General features: G+C 48.6%; 1 protein-coding gene across 2 annotated transcripts in view; it reads left to right on the forward strand.

The window, feature by feature from the left end:
* Positions 1–19,004, forward strand: part of LOC118219125 (protein O-mannosyl-transferase TMTC2-like) — a 45,627-nt gene that overhangs the window by 15,064 nt on the left and 11,559 nt on the right. For both annotated transcript variants that reach the window (XM_035402040.1, XM_035402041.1), the window contains exons 2-7: positions 7,205–7,781; positions 14,455–15,280; positions 17,055–17,169; positions 17,479–17,564; positions 17,899–18,083; positions 18,560–18,638. In XM_035402040.1, coding sequence (XP_035257931.1) covers positions 7,205–7,781; positions 14,455–15,280; positions 17,055–17,169; positions 17,479–17,564; positions 17,899–18,083; positions 18,560–18,638 — 1,868 coding nt within the window. The remainder of the gene's footprint in view (positions 1–7,204; positions 7,782–14,454; positions 15,281–17,054; positions 17,170–17,478; positions 17,565–17,898; positions 18,084–18,559; positions 18,639–19,004) is intronic.

Here is a 19,004-nt window from a genome sequence, read left to right on the forward strand (position 1 = left end):
TGTTTTTTAAAACAAGATGAGCCAATACTGAGGGCATTCCCTGGACACTGGTGTGGAAATGATGAACAGGGGGGCGGGGGTGTGATTGAGGTGGAACCTCTTTCAGGGTCCAGACTGGCCTGCGTATATCACAGGCCTGTGCTCCCCGTAGCTCTGCGGTTACTGGGGAAACGGCCCCAGGGCGTCAAAGGCAGGACATTCTGGGAAATTCTCTCCGTGTGACTGCTGATCCCTGGCTCATTTCCGCATTAACCCTGCAAGGTGTGAGATCGCAAACAGAATGTGATTAGAATGCGATTCGCTAAACATTCTAATGCTGATGTCACCATCACTCCTGGTGGTTGATCGGAGTTCTAGAATGCTGACATGGAGTGTTGGATAAAACCTACACTTCATAGGGGTTAATAAAGAGGAGTTCATTGTTTAAGGAGAAGAGGAAATACGATGCCGAATACAAGAAATTTGCTTAATGAAATTTCCTCCCACTTTCTACATTTTGTGGGGCTGTGTGGCAGTTCATAAAGTGGCCATGTGTTGCATATCTCACAGATAGTGGACCGTGAGCCAGTAAGCTTGTGTGTCTGTAAAAGAGATTTGAGTCTGTAAAAGTTGAATTGCAAACGAGCCCTTTCCCTAAAAGTCTGAGTGACAGCATGTGGAATTGAGTGGTTTGTTGGGGTCAGCGATGCGTTTATGAGGCTGTTGGGCTCTTGGAGATGTAGTTTGCTTTGGCTCAGGAGGAGAGGGGGCTTGTTTTTAAGGTGAGGCCGCTCGGATATTCCGTCCTGATTTTTCTCTCTGGTTCTTCGTTCTCGGTAGTTCTCCTGTCATCGACCATCACGTAAATTTACGAGCATCATTTCTAGCAATCATGCTGAAATGATATGATTTAGTGGATGGATTTTAATGGAAAAATGTAGCAGCCTGTTTGCGATTAGCGATGACTGCCCGGTGGTTAAATGCAGACTTCCTGTGTTTCGGTATCTCAGTCTTGCTCGGCTGACCGTTAATTCATGACTTTTCCCTCCGGACCAATTTCATACTCGATTAGTGGGCCTTGAGCTGGATTAAGACTTCCACAGCTGAGTGGTGCTCTGTGCTCTGTTTGTCTTCTCCGTCTCTGTTCCTCATTGGCCCTGACTATCTTAACAAACAGCCAATTGGGACGGCCTTATCTGGTGGAGCAGGAAGTGGTTCTGGCTCGCAGCCGTACGGAGGGGAAGCTGAGGAACCACCGGACCCTGCAGCCTGGGTAACAGGTCACCCAGACCACAGAGAGAGAGAGGAGGGAGAGAGTGCAGGAGAGAGGAGGGAGGGAGTGCATGTGAAGCAGAGGAAAGGGAGAGTGGGTCAGAAAGTTCATGAAGTGAGAGAGAGGTGGAAGGAGCGAGTGAGTGGGTGAGAGAGGGAGCGAAGGAGTGAGAGAGGGAGTGAAGGAGTGAGAGTGGTTGAGTGAGTGAGGTGAGGGGTACAGCAGCCCCAGAAGTGCGGGTTTATGAGCTGTAATGTTGGGGCATGACCCTGAGTCCCCTCACACAGCAGGGTCTCTAATTGCTTTTCTCACCTGGTTTTTTTAAAACAGCCAGTTCGTTACATGCAGCCGGGCTGGGAGTGACAACAGGGCCGTGCCCTTTGACCCTAGAAATACAACACTTCCCTTCCTGCTGCCCCTTCTCTGGCTTCCAGACTGCGGCTTTAAACTAATGAACACAGGGTTTTCATTTTAAAATAAACCGCCTTGATTAAACACACCACCCAAAACACAACTGGGGCTATCGTACTGGAGGCTCTCTGTGTCTCTGTCACCCTCTGACTAAAATGGGGTCAGCGAGCTGTCCCGTACACCAGATCCCCCCCCCCCCACTTTGATTATCCACCATGGAATTAAAATGAAGCCCTGGTGTATAATCTGAGGCTTATTACACGCTGGATTCCTGTGCATGCTTTAAGGCACCTGTATCTATGAGCCTGGGCTCTTCAAAGACTCCTACCTGGGGTCACCTCCCCTTCCCCCAGAATTTAATCAGTTCGGCTTTCCTTCAGTGCCTCAAAAGCTGGAAGACTGTGACCTCCCTTTAATTAGTTTCATATGAGATGACATGGGGATATTTTGTCATCAAACAGCAATGATCAAAATGACTTAATGTGAAAAAGGCTGTGTCTGAGTCTTCTGGCAATTACGTGTGTATTGCTGAAATCTGTGTTTAGTCTAGAATGCCAATGCTTCATAATGAATCTTTATTGTGATTTAATGTAGGAACAAGACCCAGGGAAGCTGTAATGATAAATTATGATTTCATCAGTGGAGAAAAGTGGTTATTCAGATGCCATTGCATTATGGTTGTTTTGGCTTTGACAGGTTTGTAATAATTTTTGCTGTCATTATGAAAGATGAAGTGGTTGCTGGAGAGGACTCTGCTGGGGTTGTTATTGGCTGCAGGATGAGGCTTCATGTGCTCTCTAATGGAGTATAATTCTCATGATTACCAGACATGATTCCCCTGGGACATCAGAGTCTTTTTCACACTCCTGTGAATGACAGTGTATTAAGGCTGTGTAATGTGACTGACAGTCAGGGCTTTTTAATGACTGTGGCTTTATGTGAAGGACAAAGATCCAGGTCTTTCACAGGGCCCAGTCCAGTCACAGGTCCGTGTCCTTCCCCCTGCTTGTGTAGGGTGGTGGACTGGTGTGGGGGTCCTAATGGCTGCACACACTACTGTTTAGATTGTTTACCGCGGGCCCTGACTGTTGTCTGGTTAATGACTTGTTGTCAGAAGGATTAGGCCGCTGCTCCGCTCCCACAATGCCGATTTCACGGCGTCTGTAGCGGGGCGGCTGGGTCTTCAGTGAGAGCGGCCGCTGACCTGACCTATCACAGGCTGAGACCTCCAGTGTTCCAGCATGATCTGCTAGTTTAAGACTCACATGCAGTCTGGGCTAGCCATTAGTGCTGTGCTCTTAATATTTAGCTAAATTAAGGTAACTTATTTCTTTTGGTGGTGATATTCATGAGAATGTTGATTGGCCAATGAGGCTGTATAAGTGTGTTTTCTTGTGTTTTTACTACAATAAATATAATGTTGCATGGCCAATGTACAAATTATTTCTGCTTTCAGATATTTTCAAATATACTTAATTTCATATTTATCTAAATTTTTTAGGTCTGCATATTTGCAGACAGAATGCTGCAAATGTGAGAGCCAGAATGCAGAGGTTTGGCATTTGTGTGCCAAACCTCTCTGGAGAAAGTGGCCCGTGTGATTGGGTTTGAGACCTGATTTCTGGCTCTGTGTGCCAGCCTTTCCTCTCTGGCTGGGGAAGCAGGTCGCGCTGCGGTGTCTGGGTGGGAGGGGTTGGGGTGGGGATGTGACAGCGTGCCGTATTGTGACCTCACATCTGGGACCTCATTGGCCAGACGCCGCCGTTGTTTCTCACGATTGTTCCATCCAATGGGAAGAGCTGGTGTTTCTCTGGCTGTAGCTGGTGTGGGCTAGCGTGTGTGTGTGCGCTCGCGCGTGCGTGTGTGCGTGCGTGCGCGTGCGCGTGTGCGCGTGCGTGTGCGCGTGTGCGCCTGCTGTACCTTGTTAAATGGCGCTTTTAGGGCCCTGTCGTCGACGTGCGGAACACATCACAGCCTCTCCTGTTTTCCCCATCAGTCCCGTAAGTGTGCCTTTTAGTCTTCAGTCTCCCGCGTGTGACTTATTGATCAGATCAGATTACATCAGACTGCAGAGAACAGGCCCTTGGGAGTAGGCCCTTAAACACACACAGTAACATCTTTAAATGCAATTACCCAGTGACAGCAGATTAGAAAAGCAGGGCATTTCAAAGAGATATATTACAGTGCATTTAAAAAAATGCATATTACAGCATCTTAATGTACCAATACATTTCTCCATATTGGGCTGCTGCCATATATTGATAGTGTATTTTAGTTCACTGTTTTCCAGAATATTCCGTTTGTAAGTGAGCGGGAGGGTTGAATGAGCTGGCGTTGCCGTGGTGACCGCACAGCAGAGGGGCGGAGCCATATACCTGCTTCAGCCGTGATGGGTTTAAATCTCTCCTCAGAGGGGCGTCCCACCCTGGCCCTGTTCCCGGCCCCCTCTGTCACAATGCCCCACTGCAGCGCCCTTTTCTTTTAGGCCCTTTCACAGGGGTGGGGGCCCGGGGTGGGGGTGGGAGGGGAGGGGGCTGTAATGAATGTGCATTTCCTTTCAGTGCCCCCCCCCCCCCCCCCCCCCCCCCCCCCCCCAGAGAGCCCAGTGAAGGGCTTCCACTGCCCATTGTTCTTGGGACGTCAATGAAAGTATGAAACTGCAGGGCTCTGTGTGAAGAATAATAATCTTAATAATAATAATGAAATGTGAAATCCGGTGATAAAAATGCCACAGGGGGGGGGGAGAGTCGGGGGGGGGGGGGGGTTGGATTTTTCTTCTTTATTGTGCTGCTGGCAGGCTTAGGGGGGGCGTGGACAGGCGCAGAAGACTTTTGTGCGAAGCCGATTGGCCGGCACCCAAGACCACAGAAGGAGCGCCGCACGTACAGTGGTGGTGTGGCAGCGAGGATTGTGGGACATGGGAGCGAAGCTGTGGCCGGGCTTGGCAGAGCAAGGGTCACGTTTTTGCCCGTCTGCCAGAGACTTCGTTTCCCAGCATGCACCCTTTTCCCCCCACTGACACGCATTCAAAAATCGCTGGGATTGTGGTTCTGCCGTATTCAAATTCAGCCAAACTTGGGTGAGGAATTGAAATTTAAACTAATCACTCTGGGGGGGGGGGGGGGGGGGGGGGAAGTCTATCTGTTCTGCTGAAATGAGCCATCAGTCCTGTGTAAACTAGGCTGTTTAAAAAAATTAATGTTAGTCTCATAGATGCCTAATATGGATTTTGTAACTCATTAATTCTTGTGAGGATTAATAATTAATTCACTGCAGCTCGTTTCTGGAAGTTAATGAATATTTGCTCGACTTCCTGAAGTCATTTGCATTTTAAGTGTCTTATCTAACCGTGTCTATTACCCCTGGTCTATTTCTGTTTTTATTTTTACTCAGATCAATGCTCCAAACGAGGGCTGTATAATAAAACTCTGATAGTTAAAACCGCGAGCCAAACAGCTGTTTCATTAAAAGCGTTTAATGCTCTGATTAGCTCCCTCAGCATCCCCTCCAGGGGAAGGGAGAGGGAACCCTTACAGCCTTCAGCCTTCCCAGGCCCAGACGGCTCGTTTGTTTGCAGGAACGTTAGCGGTGAGGTCACAGGCTTATCCGCGCCGCGCGGTGCCTGTATCACGGCAACGCGCTGTCCGTATCACGGCAACGTGCGTCGTCCGTTTCTGGGCAGCGGGGCCAGGAGCCGCGGGGGCAGTTAGTCACAGCTGGGGTGTGAGGAGGACGCGTCATCCCCCGCCCTCCTCCCGTGTGACTGCTCTCACTGGGCTGCTCTCGGCTCGCAACAAGACGAGGAAGCGAGCTTCAGAAACGCAGCCCGGCTTTGGCTGCTTGCTCTGAACACACACCACATACTGAGCAGGTACTGAGCACATGCCAAACACTCATCGAACACACACTAAGTGCATACAAACATTCACCAGACGTGCACTGAACCGCCACCAAACGTGCGTCAAATATACATCCAGCACACAGGGCCTGTAGCTCTGATTACATCTCTAAGATGTTTCTGTGAAGCAATTCCAGTCCTCTCCAAGGGATTTTTGTGGTGTCTAAAGGGTTAAGTCTTTTAAAACGGGATTATTTGACCCAACTTTGTCTCCCATACCTGGAACCACAGAGTCTCTCAATCCAGCGTGAAGTGGCATTGGACACAAGAGCAGCTTTCCTAGAAATGTGATATAATATCTGAGACAGAATAACAGAGAGAAGTGTTGTTTCCAGTCTTGGCTCTTACCTGAACTGGCTGCATGCTTTGTTTTCCTTGGTGCCTAAACTGGAGGTGCTCAGTTGTACCTATTCTGTGGAAAAAGGGAAAAGTCCCAAAAGCATATTAATACCTAAATTGAAACAAGGATGTTTTTTTTTTTGTTTTTTTTTCCAAAAAAGAATGAAATATAAGATCTTGCCTCAATTGAAACAAGGGTCTTTCTCCTAAAAGGAATAAAAACATTTTTTTTTAAATATGGTATTGCTTAGAAGATTCTGCTATTAATGTAATGGTTCCTGTTGCTATTGGACATTTTGAGGCTGAAGTAATCGGTATGCTCTGCGGTTGTAGGTGTTTCGTGCGAGTGGTGTTTTAATCTGAGGGCCCTTGGGTGTAAACGCAGCCTGGCGCTCCCTGTGTGATATCGCAGCTCTCCTCACGAGCACGGCAGTTTTAGTCGCACGCCCCCCGCTGCTCGCAGCTCGTAATGGCACCCTAATGTTCGGCCCTGCCGTCGGTCGCATGCTGACGCCCGGTGAAAATAAACTCCTCGCAGCCTGAGCAAGTGTGAACTCACTCAAGCCCACGGACAGAATTAAAGAGCTGGGATGTGTGCAAACAGTCCAAACCAAAATATGTATGCATATCTGGTTCCACGGTCAGTTGATTTGGAGGTTGTGGCTCAGGCCTGTGGGGTTATAAAAGGCCCAGGAAGTCTATTCAGCCTCTGGTACGTGTAGGCCTGTGTTACTAAAAAATAAAGCCAAAGAAATGGCATTGTTGTACAGCCTGGATGCGTGGGTGAGTGATTTTCACACTGCCGAAAAGCATGAGGTGATCTTTCCTGCTGTTTTCTTGTCACCTTGGTCTCATTAACAACAGAGTTCAGACAGTTTAACTTGTGAAGCTGCGAGTGTGTGTGTGTGTGTGTGTGTGTGTGTGTGAGAGGCGTCTAGCTAAATGGAGTAGGGGAAATGAGATGCAATATGACAGCCAGGTCGTCATGGATACCATGTCAGCATATTTACTTGCAAGGTGTTTTTTTTTCTGTAAATTATTTGTAGGTTCTTGTGGTCTCATAATAGCCACCATCTTGTATTTATACATGATGCAAGCAGGCATGTATTCTAGCTCTGATTTAAATAGAATGGCTCACAATGCCGTTCGGAGGTGGTGGGTTCAGTGCAGTCAGCGGGGTGCTCGTCTGGACATCATTCCATTAACTTGAGCCTTATTTTCAGCTGTGCTTTCATTTGGTGTGAAATGTCCTAACCTGGTGTGCCTCTCTCTGACCCCCCCGCTCCCCCCCCCCCACCCCCAAGCCGTGTGATCAAGACCAACCAGGACCTGCTCCCGGAGACCCCCTGGATCAACATCTTCTACGACGACTTCTGGGGCACGCTGCTGACGCACAGCGGCAGCCACAAGTCGTACCGGCCGCTGTGCACGCTGTCCTTTCGGCTGAACCACGCGCTGGGCGGGCTGCAGCCCTGGGGGTACCACCTGGTCAACGTGAGCCTGCACGCAGCCGTGACCGGGCTGTTCGCCCGCCTGTCCCGCCTGCTCCTGGGGGGCGGGCGCTGGGCGCTGGCCGCCGGGCTGCTCTTCGCCGCGCACCCCGTGCACACGGAGGCGGTGGCGGGCGTGGTGGGGCGGGCCGACCTGGGGGCGGGGCTCTTCTTCCTGCTGTCTCTGCTGTGCTACGCGCGGCACTGCGCCTTCGGGCCTGGCCCCGCCCCCGCCCGCTGCTGGGCGTGGCTCCTGGCCAGCCTGTTGCTGGCTGCCTGCAGCATGCTGTGGAAGGAGCAGGGTGTGACCGTGCTGGGCGTGGCCGCCGCCTACGACCTCTTCATCTGCCACAGGCTCCGCCTCCGACCGCTCATCCACCTGCTGCGCAAGGTGAGTGCTGCTGCCTGCTCCCTCAGAGAGAGTGTGTGTGTTTTGAGTGCGTGGGTGTGTGTGTGTGTGTGTGTTTTGAGTGCGTGGGTGTGTGTGTGGGCGTGCGTGCGTGCGAGTGAGTGTGTGTGCGTGCATGTGTGTGTGTGTGTGTGTGTGTGTGTGTGCGTGCGAGTGAGTGTGTGTGTGCGCGTGCATGTGTGTGTGTGTGTGTGTTTTGAGTGCGTGGGTGTGTCTGTGTGTGTGTTTTGAGTGTGTGTGTGTGTGTGCGTGAGACTCTGAAGTGCATCAGCCCTTGCTGGCTTTGCTGGGAGTTTCCAGCCCCTTTGGCTGTTGGTCTTCCTGAATCTATTAGAGGATTTTATGGGTGTCTGGGGGCAATATGTCTGTTCCAGGGATGTTTTCTCTTAGCTTCTCCCCTCGTTTCTTCTTCTGTGAAACCTCAAAGGCACCGCGTTTGCTGTGAGAACTGTTTTAATAAACTCTGCTACCCAAACACACTGACCTTTTCCACGTCTTTGCCCACCATGTTTGTAGTAAAAACAACAGGGAATTTGGGCCATAATTTGGGTTACAGCGGCAATCTTTTAGCAGAACAGTTTTATGCTCGGTGGCATCGACCAGTCAGAAGTCACAGAACCCTCGTTAAAACTTGTTTACGGTGCGATTAAATAATGTACCCGAGAGCTTGTGCTGTAACACATTGGTCAGGGGTTGTAACTCAAAGGTTGCGAGTTCGATTCCCAAGTGGGGCACAGCCATTTTTACCCATAAACCAAGGAGATCCTGAACTGCTTCTGTAAATATCTAGTTGTACGGATAGATTCTCTTTATAAAGACGTGTTTCTGCTCAATGCCTGAACGGAATGATGCTGATCTGGGGTGCTGTAGTTCCTCATTTATGGAAAAGTTCAGTCTGTTCAGAATTTTCTACAGGGACATTCATGCACTGCAGTGTGATCTGGGGAACATACTGAATATATGCTGAATGTTAATTATGTTATCAGTTATTTTTATAAATTATTGTGAACAATTTCCACAATTTATTTCAGTTTTATTTAAATTTTTTAATTTAATAGTATATTCCATCTCCATAGGGGACACTAAACGCCTGTAATGTGAGAGTAGATGAAAGTGTTTTTATAACTCTTCAGCATTTAATCTCAATCTGTATCAGAATAAATTAAGATGCAGCTTGTTGGTAAGGTACAGCCATGCTAAAAATAAGTATAATCAAAAGCAGATTTAGAATTTAACATTAGTTATAAAAACGGAAATTGGATAAAATAGGAAGTTAAGTCTGTTGCACTGTGGCAAATAAACTTGGGATAACCCCAACCCCCCGTGTCCATTGTTAACCCTTTCCTTACTTGAACCCCCTTCTTTCTCTTCAGTTTTCTTCGGTTCTTCGGTTTTCCTCAGAAACCCCAGCGCACCCGTCCTAAATCTGCCTTTACCTCCACCCCGTGTTTACCTATGACCGGAAAAGCTGGGAGTATTGGCTCATTAATTATGTGGAAGTTTTATATTTGTGCGGAAGGGGCCCAGTGATGCTGTAATGAGCATGCCCTGTTCAGTGTGGCCCCCCCACATGGGTCCAGCATTCCTCCCCCCAGTGCCCCTCTGGGGCTCTCCATTCTCTCCCATAAAGATATCCCAGAGTGCCTTTTGGTGACAGTTGTGAGGTTTTAAGTGCATGTGCGTGCGTGTGTGTGCCTCCGTTTGAGGGTGTGTGTGTGTGTGTGAGAGTGAGTGTGTGTGTGTGCGCCTGTGTGTGCGCGTGTGTTTTAAGTGCTGTGATGATTTGATTCATGATGGAGACGTTTCCTTATGTGACTTATTCTCCTTGTAGAGCCTGTATGAGAGGTACTAAAAAAAGAGGCACTGAAAAATTAACTTTCATTTGGGGACGTGTTACTCGGCTACGGTTCATGTTCTTTTATTTTAAGGAGCCATTCCGTTTACACTCTTATTCACCCCAGACACAAGACTCATTCCTGCATAGCAGTAACTACCGGCATCTGACCTCTGACCTTCAAGATTCCTTTGCCCGGTGACTGCTGAGTGCATCCAGTTCATGCATAATTACACTGACTGGTGTGGAATAAGAAAAGAATACGATTAAGTGATTTATCCATAGTCTTTGTTAGATGGGCACTTTTTTGGCGTCATTGTATGTTTCATGGCATGAAAAATTCAGTTAATCTATCCATGAAATACAGCTGAGGTTAACTCTGTCCATGGGTCTGAAACTCAGGTGAGGTTAACTCTGTCCGTGGTGCTGAAGCTCAGGTGGGTTAGCTTTGTCCGTGGTGCTGAAGCTCAGGTGAGATTAACTCTGTCCGTGGTGCTGAAACTCAGGTGAGATTAACTCTGTCCGTGGTGCTGAAACTCAGGTGAGGTTAACTCTGTCCGTGGTGCTGAAGCTCAGGTGGGTTAGCTTTGTCCGTGGTGCTGAAGCTCAGGTGAGATTAACTCTGTCCGTGGTGCTGAAGCTCAGGTGGGTTAGCTTTGTCCGTGGTGCTGAAACTCAGGTGAGATTAACTCTGTCCGTGGTGCTGAAGCTCAGGTGGGTAACTCTGTCCGTGGTGCTGAAGCTCAGGTGGGTTAGCTTTGTCCATGGGTCTGAAACTCTAAGACAGGGTTTAAACATGCTGCTCAATGCTAGGAAAGTCTGTCTTAGAGCAGCTGGAAATCTTATGGAGGTTTGTTCTGGAATTTCTGTCTATGGTGATGCATTAAATTGTCTGGTTTGGGATTGTGTTTAATGGACCTTATCAGTGAAACTATTTAAGAGTCTATTTACATTATGCTTATCCTGTAGCAGCATGTGTAATAGCAGAGTTAATCACTGCTTCAAATGAAAAGTGTGGTTAAATCTTTAGCTTGCTTAAAAATGAACTTTTAACAGTGAACTTAATTTAGGATGTTCTTATGTGTTTGATTTTCAAAGCAGTTTCCAACTAACAGTGATGATGATGCAGAACAGAGGACAGAGATGAGAAAATGATAAAAAATGAGTTATTCGTATTCAGATTAATTTGAAATTATGCAAACTAATATGAAAAGTCAGCTCGATTAACCTATTTAGTTTGGACAGGCAGTTAGAAGTACAGTAGTGTGAAACAATCCCAGGACTTAAGGCAACTGTGAGTAACTGCATGAAGTTAAACTGTTCAGCAAGCACCAGATGTTTTTTTTTTTTTTTTTTCTTTTCTTGGTTTTGAATCGTTGTTCTGAAGCCTGTCTTATTTGATTTCCCTCCTGTGGATTTCCACCTAGAGCGTCCGGGAGAATGGAATTCTGCCGACAAAGACCGCCACCCTAATTAGTCTGGAAGAATTGTGTTCCGCGAACAAAAAAAGAGCTTCTCTAATTGGTCCGCTCGGTCTCCATGGAGATTTTATCCACATGTCCGATTCATAAAGGCTAAAGTGTTTCAGTTCTAAACTGATTTGAACAAAGAGAAAGAAGTACCCTGCAGGCCGCCTGGTAGGATTGTATTAAACCACTTATTTCAGGCTAAAGTGGATTATGGACAAAGCCCGCATTCCTGGGGCCGAAAGCGGCCCCCTGGCGGGGTCCTTAATGAGACGCATGCGTCAGAGCGCGGGCCGCGTGCGCCAGGAGGGCTTCAGGAGGAGGCTCTTATTTGTTTACTTGTGAGATAATGGGATTGGGGCTTCCCGTAAGCCGCGGCCCCTGAATGCGCCCTTGTGCGTCTTCTGTGCGTCTGGAGGCCAGTGCGCTGTCAGAGGGCCGCAGAGGCGCGAGTACGCTCCTGACGCAGGCCAGGCCAGCAGCGCAGACTCACACGTTGAGAGTGAGAGTGCGAGGTCTTCTTTTGGGTGTGTGTGTGTATATATGTGTGTGTGAGTGTGTATATGTAGTCGTCTTGTGGAAAGGTCTGTTTTTGTTTTAGTAATTCATTTGAGAGGCGGTAATCCACGGGGGTCTGTAAAACACCCGGACGCAGGTGTGGAGATAAACAACCTGCGGGCGAGGCCGGGTGTGGGATGGGCACTGAGTGAGTTTTGGGCGTGTGCCCGGTGCTCTTATCGCCTGATGTGGTCTCCCTTGCAGCGGGTGGGTGGTCTCCTAACCCTGCCGGGCCCTCACGGTCGGCTTGCAGACCCTAAACGCATCTCCACCATACATGCAGCTCCAGATTTCATCCTGATCATTCTTAACTGCTCCTCATAACTGCAGATTGATAAAGATTTATGTCCTGTAATATGAGACTTTCAGGGTAATAAAATATTTTATAAAGGACAGTATTTCATATAGCATCTCGTATTTTACCTTGTTGAGCAGTTTTATTTTATCGCCTGTGTTAACTGCTCTTCTTTTCTGACTGTCTTTGTCACAGCGTGTGATTTATAATAATTGTTTTTTATTAGCATGCTGGACTACTGTCCAATGCTATAAAAATGAATAAAATTAAAATTAAAAAAAAAGTTGAATTCGAAGCCTGGCCTGAGCCTCCATAGTTTCCAGTGGACCCAAATTCTTGAAATGATTTCGTTTGAGGCCCATAGCCCTCGCCCTCTCAGTAGAGGGGGCTTTTTCTAGGGGTGCTTTATCATGTGCTTTCATAAGATTAGAAAGGGATCGGGAAATCTGAAAATCAAAGTAAAGCTACTGAGGTCTTTAAAAGGGAAATATAAAGCGCGTATGCGTGTGGGGTAGAGCTAAGCACCTGGCCTGATTCTGAGCAGGTCTCTGTCCCAGGCCTGGGCTGTGTCAGACCCCCCCCCCCCCCCCCCCCCCCGTGCTGGAGCTGTTTTCACCGTGCTGCAATACCGCTGTTAATTCCCCCTCTGCCCTGGGTGGGTGGGCAGCCTGGGGAGGGAGCAGCCTGACAGTGGGCTGGCCTGTCTTTAGTCTGAGTCCCTGTGCAGCCTGACTAAATCACTGACACGGGGTATGTTAAAAACCAAATCCAAGTGTAAAATCCACACTAATAATTAATGTCCTTTTTTGTTTTTTTATTATCTTAATTCTCAATGTCACAAGATATTAATCTTTATCAATCTGCAGTTATGTAAACACCTGTATGCTTGTGCATGTGCTTTTTTGTGTTTGGGGGGGGGAGAGATTTGATTAGAGTGGTATTAAATATGATGAATCATATTACATATGTAGTGTGGTTAAGGCTTTTTTGAATTGTGATTAATTGCAGTTTTAATCATGTTAATGTGCTGCAGGAATATTTTAATTCCTGTTTTAATTAATAATGAATATTTTAATTACTTTAATTTAAACTTATTAAACCGCTTTGCTGCAGGTTATTACAGTCTGGCTGGCTGGGAAATTGTAGAAGGTTTGCAGGATATCAAAGCTCAATACTTTCTAACAAATATTATATAAAATAATGTATCAAAATCAGTGTTACGTAGAGCAGTCACACCTTGTACTGCTAGTTGTTACCCAGATATAAACGAAACTGAAAAAAATGGTTCCTCCACAAAGAAGAAAAGCTGGGAACAAAAACAAGAAATTCTGAAATATGGGCTTTCCTTCGAGCAGTGAGTTAGAGGCGTTCCCTTTGACTGTCCAGAAATCTTTTTCCAGTATTCTGGAATGCAGTCATCAGAAAATAGTAATTCCATACCTTGTTTATGTTTCTAGTTTATTCAGAGTGCACACATCCCTTTAGAAATGTGTACTTCTGTTCAGGGTAAATTAATTTAGGGTAACTAATTGGAGTAATGGCTGTGTGCAACATGGATGTTGGGTTTTGTAGTTTGCAGTAGCTGCACTTCAAGTTGCGCTGTAATACTGATTGACTGTTGATGCACCTAACTTGCATCTCAAAGTTTATTAATGTTTTTAAATCTATTTTTTAAATCGAACCTTCTGCTGCCTCTCAGCATCCCCCCCCCCCCCCATCAGCAGAACCTCACTTCCACTCCGAGCAGGAAAATATCAAACTTTACTGGCCGTTTTTAATGACGGATAATAAATGCAGTTCTCAGATCCGTTTCAGAAATACATGTTTTTGTTAACCTTTTTTATGCATCTGAACATTGACCTGTTGGAAAGTAAATGGTTTAAATGTATTCACTGGAGCATTTGAGCTTTTTTTTTTTAGTTTTTTTAATTCCGCTGCCCCTGGTCAACGCGCAGTGCTTTCAGTGAAAAAGATCACCCTTGGCTTTCGTCAGTGAGAACCATAAAAACTCTGCCCAAACCGGTGCGTTTGAGCCTGAAGTGAGAAGGTGCTAATGTTGAATAAATGATGTCTAATGTCTGTGCGGGTCTTTACTCACACGCATGACTCATCTGCGGCTTCTGGCTCCCCGAGCGCTAGGCAACGGGCCTTCATTATTATTTCTGGCCTGTGTGGTTGCTCTCTTTAACGGGCTTGCCAGTTACTGTACTCTATAAAACACTCTGCGGGCCAAGCTGAGCATGAATGAATGAAACTTTGTGTTCTGAGTTGCATTCATAGGGCTTTATGCTTCTTTCCTCTCGTTTTGGCTTCTTCCATCCAAGTTCATCTTCAGGAATGGAAATTTAAGAACCTGGTCCAGATTAAACAGTCTTCCTCTGGGGAAAAAGAGAAAATCGCAGACCAGGATGAACTGAACAGGATGTCTGCATTGTCTTTGTGGTTGTGTGTAATAGTTGTACCTGTGTGCTCGACCTGTGGTCGTCTGCTTTTGCCTTGCAGAGGAAGAACACGAGCTTGGTCCTGCGCGTGAGCTTGCTGGCCACTTGGGGCGCTGTTCTCCTGGCGCTCCGGCTGTACTGGATGGGGAACAAACCGCCCAGCTTCTCCAACTCAGACAACCCAGCGGCAGACTCGCCAAGCCTCCTCACCCGGACGCTCACCTTCCTGTACCTGCCCGCCGCCAACCTGTGGCTGCTCCTGTGCCCCAGCACGCTGAGCTTCGATTGGTCCATGGACGCCCTGCCCCTGCTGAGCTCGCTCTCTGATTGGAGGAACCTGCACACTCTGGCCTTCTACTGCGGGTTCCTGCTCCTGGCATGGGCGGGCCTGCGGGACCCGGCCGCGGTGGGCGAGGCCAACGGGAAGGCCCATGCGACCGCCCATGTGACCAACGGGAAGCCCAGCGCCAACGGGCATGCCTGCCACGCCCCCCCGGAGCCGACGGGCGCCCAGAACGGCACGGAGGCCCGCGGGCCGGCGGCGCCGCGGCGACCCTCGCTGCCCGCCACCGGGAACATGGCGGTGTTCTCCCTGAGCCTGCTGTGCATCCCCTTCCTGCCCGCCTCCAACCTCCTGTTCTACGTGGGCTTCGTGATGGCCGAGCGCATCCTGTACATCCCCAGCATGGGCTTCTGCCTGCTGCTGACCGTGGGGCTGCGCTCGCTGAGCCTGCGCCTGCGCGGGCGGGGCCGGGGGCGGGGCCTGCTGCTGCTCGCCACCGCCGCCCTGCTCCTGCTGCACGCCGCCAAGACCCTGCTGCGCAACCAGGACTGGCGCGACGAGGAGCGGCTCTACCGGTCCGGCATCCCCGTCAACCCCGCCAAAGGTAACCCGCCCTGCTCATGCCCTGTACGCTACGCCACGCTACGCTATGCTACGCTACACTATGCTACGCCACGCTATGCTACGCTACACCATGCTACGCTACGCCATGCTATGCTACGCTACGCTACACCATGCTACACCACGCTACGCTACACCATGCTACACCATGCTACGCTACGCTACACCATGCTACGCTATGCTACGCTACACCATGCTACGCTACGCTGCTGGGTTGGTTTAGGTTTGCGTTAGCGTGTTTAGCGGACGCTCTTATCCACAGCGACTCAGGAGCGCGCGCGTGTGCAGGTTTAAGCCGTTCTTCACTCCTCACAGGAAGTAAAGTCTGTGATCCAGCCAGCTCCTGAGAAGCTGTGAGAGCACAAAAGAGCAGGTTTCCTCCGCTCACTGCCAGGGGGGGATTGTTAATGCTTTAATGCATTTGTTTTTCATAATGATTCATCTGGGAAGGTCTGTTTTACTCCTGGCTGCCGGTTCTGAAACACTTTACGCAAAGAGAAATTGATTAAATGCAGCACGGTCTCTCTTTAATCTTGGCAAGCTTGTGAGAGGTAAGTGGATCCCTTGTCAGTAATAATTATTTTTTTTAAATATGTTTTTGTATTTTTTTTCCCCCACTGGTGATGTCATTTTTTGGTTGCTAAGCAGGAGCTCTCCTCATACCCCCCCCCCCTTAGTGTGTGTGTGTGTGTGTGTGTAACGAACGGACACGGAAGATTCAATTCAATGTTATTAGTACAGCGCTTTTTACAGAGAACTGTCACAAAGATGCTTTACAGAGTAGCAAGGCGAGAAACAGCAGGATGGACGCACAGCAGGATGGACGCACAGCAGTGAGCACCTCCTCTCTCTGCCAGGGCCGCTGTTTGTTCCGTTGTTGTGGTGCTTTTGGCTTTGTAACAGGCAGTGACTGCCCCCCTGCCCCCCGCCCCGCGGTGCACGCTGCTCATCCTCCTTTGTCTTTGATAGAGGGCAAGCGCTGCTCGTTCAGCCGCGGAGCAGAGCTGTGGAATTAGCCGCACGCTAAAGCTCTGGCTGGGCTGGGTAATGGTGCATCAGCGCTGTGTAAATCCATTTGTTTTGGAATATGACTGTCCTATCTTAAATGCAGTCTACTTTATTGACCTTGGGGGGAAATGAATTAAAGGTAATATCTGTGCAGTTTAACACCCTGTGTGAACATCCCAGTTTGCCTTTCATTGATAGTCATTGCAGTGTACCACATGATTGCTCACAGTAGCAAGGACATTGGAGTTCATGGAGGCCATTTTAATCCCATTGTGATTTCCGTCCATTTTAAAAGCCGCCTCCTGCAATTTAAGTGCCATACACAGCTGCCACCAGGCATATGGAGACCTGGGAAAATTAAGAGACTGCTCGTCATGCCTCATTCCAGTCATAACATTACTGACTTAGGCTTACTGTGTGAACTGGACTGTTCATGGCTATGGATAAGTGTCACATAAATGTGTATTGTAGCTTAATTTGACCTGTGTTCTGCAGTTGTTCCAATGACCTTTATTGTACATTACATTTATCTGGCAGATGCTTTATCTAAAGCAATGTAATTGTTTAGCTGCTGGTTAACCTTGGATCACCTGCTTGCAGCTTAAAAGGCAGATGCCCCCATTTCAAGTCCCAGAAAACCCTTAACACAATATAAATATTTTTCTCCTGTATTCAGTATATTAGGCGTTCTTGATATGTCATGTTTATATCAGTTAAGTGCTGACAGTGAGTGTGTGTCTCTCTGCCAGCTTGGGGTAACCTCGGCAACGTGCTGAAGAACCAGGGCAAGGTGCAGGAGGCGGAGCAGGCCTACAGGAACGCCCTGCATTACCGTGGCAACATGGCCGACATGCTGTACAACCTGTGAGTATGCAGTTATTTTTGAAAGTTTTTATTTCTCTATCCATCTTTTTTGTGGCTTAATGTTAATTAGATTAATCTTTGGATGTTGCATGTCTGGTTTGCTTGAAGCCTGTGTTTTCTCCCTGGCTAGAGGTGTAGATTAGCATTCAGGACAAGCGAAAGGCTGTAATCCTGTACTCTGAGCTCCATTGCTTTTGACTGATGGGTCTGTTTTCCAGTTGGTGGCAGGAGTGTTAGTGCGTGGTGTACCCTGGGCTCTGTCTTCAGTCAGCAGTGTGATTTAGAGCCTGGAGCTGTCTTCTCTTCCAGGGGCCTTTTACTCCAGGAAAACAACCAGCTCTCTGAGGCTCTGCGCTACTACAGGCTGGCCATCGGAAGCAGGCCAACTCTGGCATGTGAGTACCCAGCACCTCCTCCCCCTCCTCCTGCTGCCAGGGGCTAGTGAGTACCCAGCACCTCCTCCAGATTTCTGGCATCACAGGGGAGCTGTGTGAGAGTTTGCGGCCTTTGGGTGCCTCATCCTGTTGGGGCGCTGTCCAGGTCTCATTGCACACCTGCGCCCCCCTCTGGTCAGTTAGGCACCCACAGTCTCCCTGCACAACAAGTGCATGTGAAGAGTCCTCCTCAGACTCCACGCTGCAGAGAGATATAGCCATGGTCATAACGAGCCTGCTGCGGAGGAGAGCGCTTACCTGTCCAGATTTCTCTCTGTGGCTCTCCCGTCCGCAGCTGCGTACCTGAACACAGGGATCATCCTGATGAATCAGGGCCACCTGGACGAGGCCAAGCGCACCTTCCTCACCTGCGCCGACATCCCCGACGAGAACCTGAAGGACCCCCACGCCCACAGGAGCTCCGTGACCAGCTGCCTCTACAACCTGGGGAAACTGCTGCATGAGCAGGGCCATCAGGAGGTGGGTAGGGCTGGGCCACCAGGAGGTGGGTAGGGCTGGAGGGCTGGACCACCAGGAGGCGGGTAGGCCTGGGCCACCAGGAGGTGGGTAGGGCTGGACCACCAGGAGGCGGGTAGGCCTGGGCCACCAGGAGGTGGGTAGAGCTGGGCCACCAGGAGGTGGGTAGGGCTGGGCCACCAGGAGGTGGGTAGGCCTGGGCCACCAGGAGGTGGGTAGGCCTGGGCCACCAGGAGGTGGGTAGGCCTGGGCCAAGAAACAGAGCTACATTTAGAATATTTTTGCATGCAAGTATACACACACAACTATCCAAATTTCTAGAAAAGAATACCAGACTTCTGAAAATGTCCGTTAAAGGACTCTGCTGTCTTAGCAAATGCATTTATTCTTTTTTTTTTTCCCTCCTTTAGTAATTCTCCAGTGATATTGCAGGAACTCCAGGAATTTCTCCAGGTTCTCATGTCTTCTGTTATTTGCAGGAAGCCCTCTCGGTTTACAAAGACGCAGTGCAGAAAATGCCCAGACAGTTCGCGCCTCAGAGTCTCTACAACATGATGGGTAAGGGCTCCTCCTCGGTGAACTTCTCTTTGTTTGTGCTCTTCAGTTTAAAGATGAATTAATTGCATCTCAGCCTGTTGTCTGGTGAACCTTCCAAGCGTTTTGCGTTGTCAGTACACTGTTATCCCAACGGCTTGTCTTTCTAAATATGGATTCAGTTCCACTCCCGTTGGCTGGAAGTGCCAAACTGCAGAAATGGCAGTGAAAGTACAGGTGTACAGTATATCAAATGTGAACTGAAATGTGGTTTCTGGGAGTGAGCTTTACTGACACCCAGTATTTTTGAAAGCTGCTGTGTTTTTGTAAGTTATTAAGACTAGGATATACTGCCAGGATGTGTTTTTATGAAATAACTTTTAACCCTGG

The sequence above is a fragment of the Anguilla anguilla genome, chromosome 19 (assembly GCF_013347855.1).
Source record: "Anguilla anguilla isolate fAngAng1 chromosome 19, fAngAng1.pri, whole genome shotgun sequence".
Classification (NCBI taxonomy): Eukaryota; Metazoa; Chordata; class Actinopteri; order Anguilliformes; family Anguillidae; genus Anguilla; species Anguilla anguilla.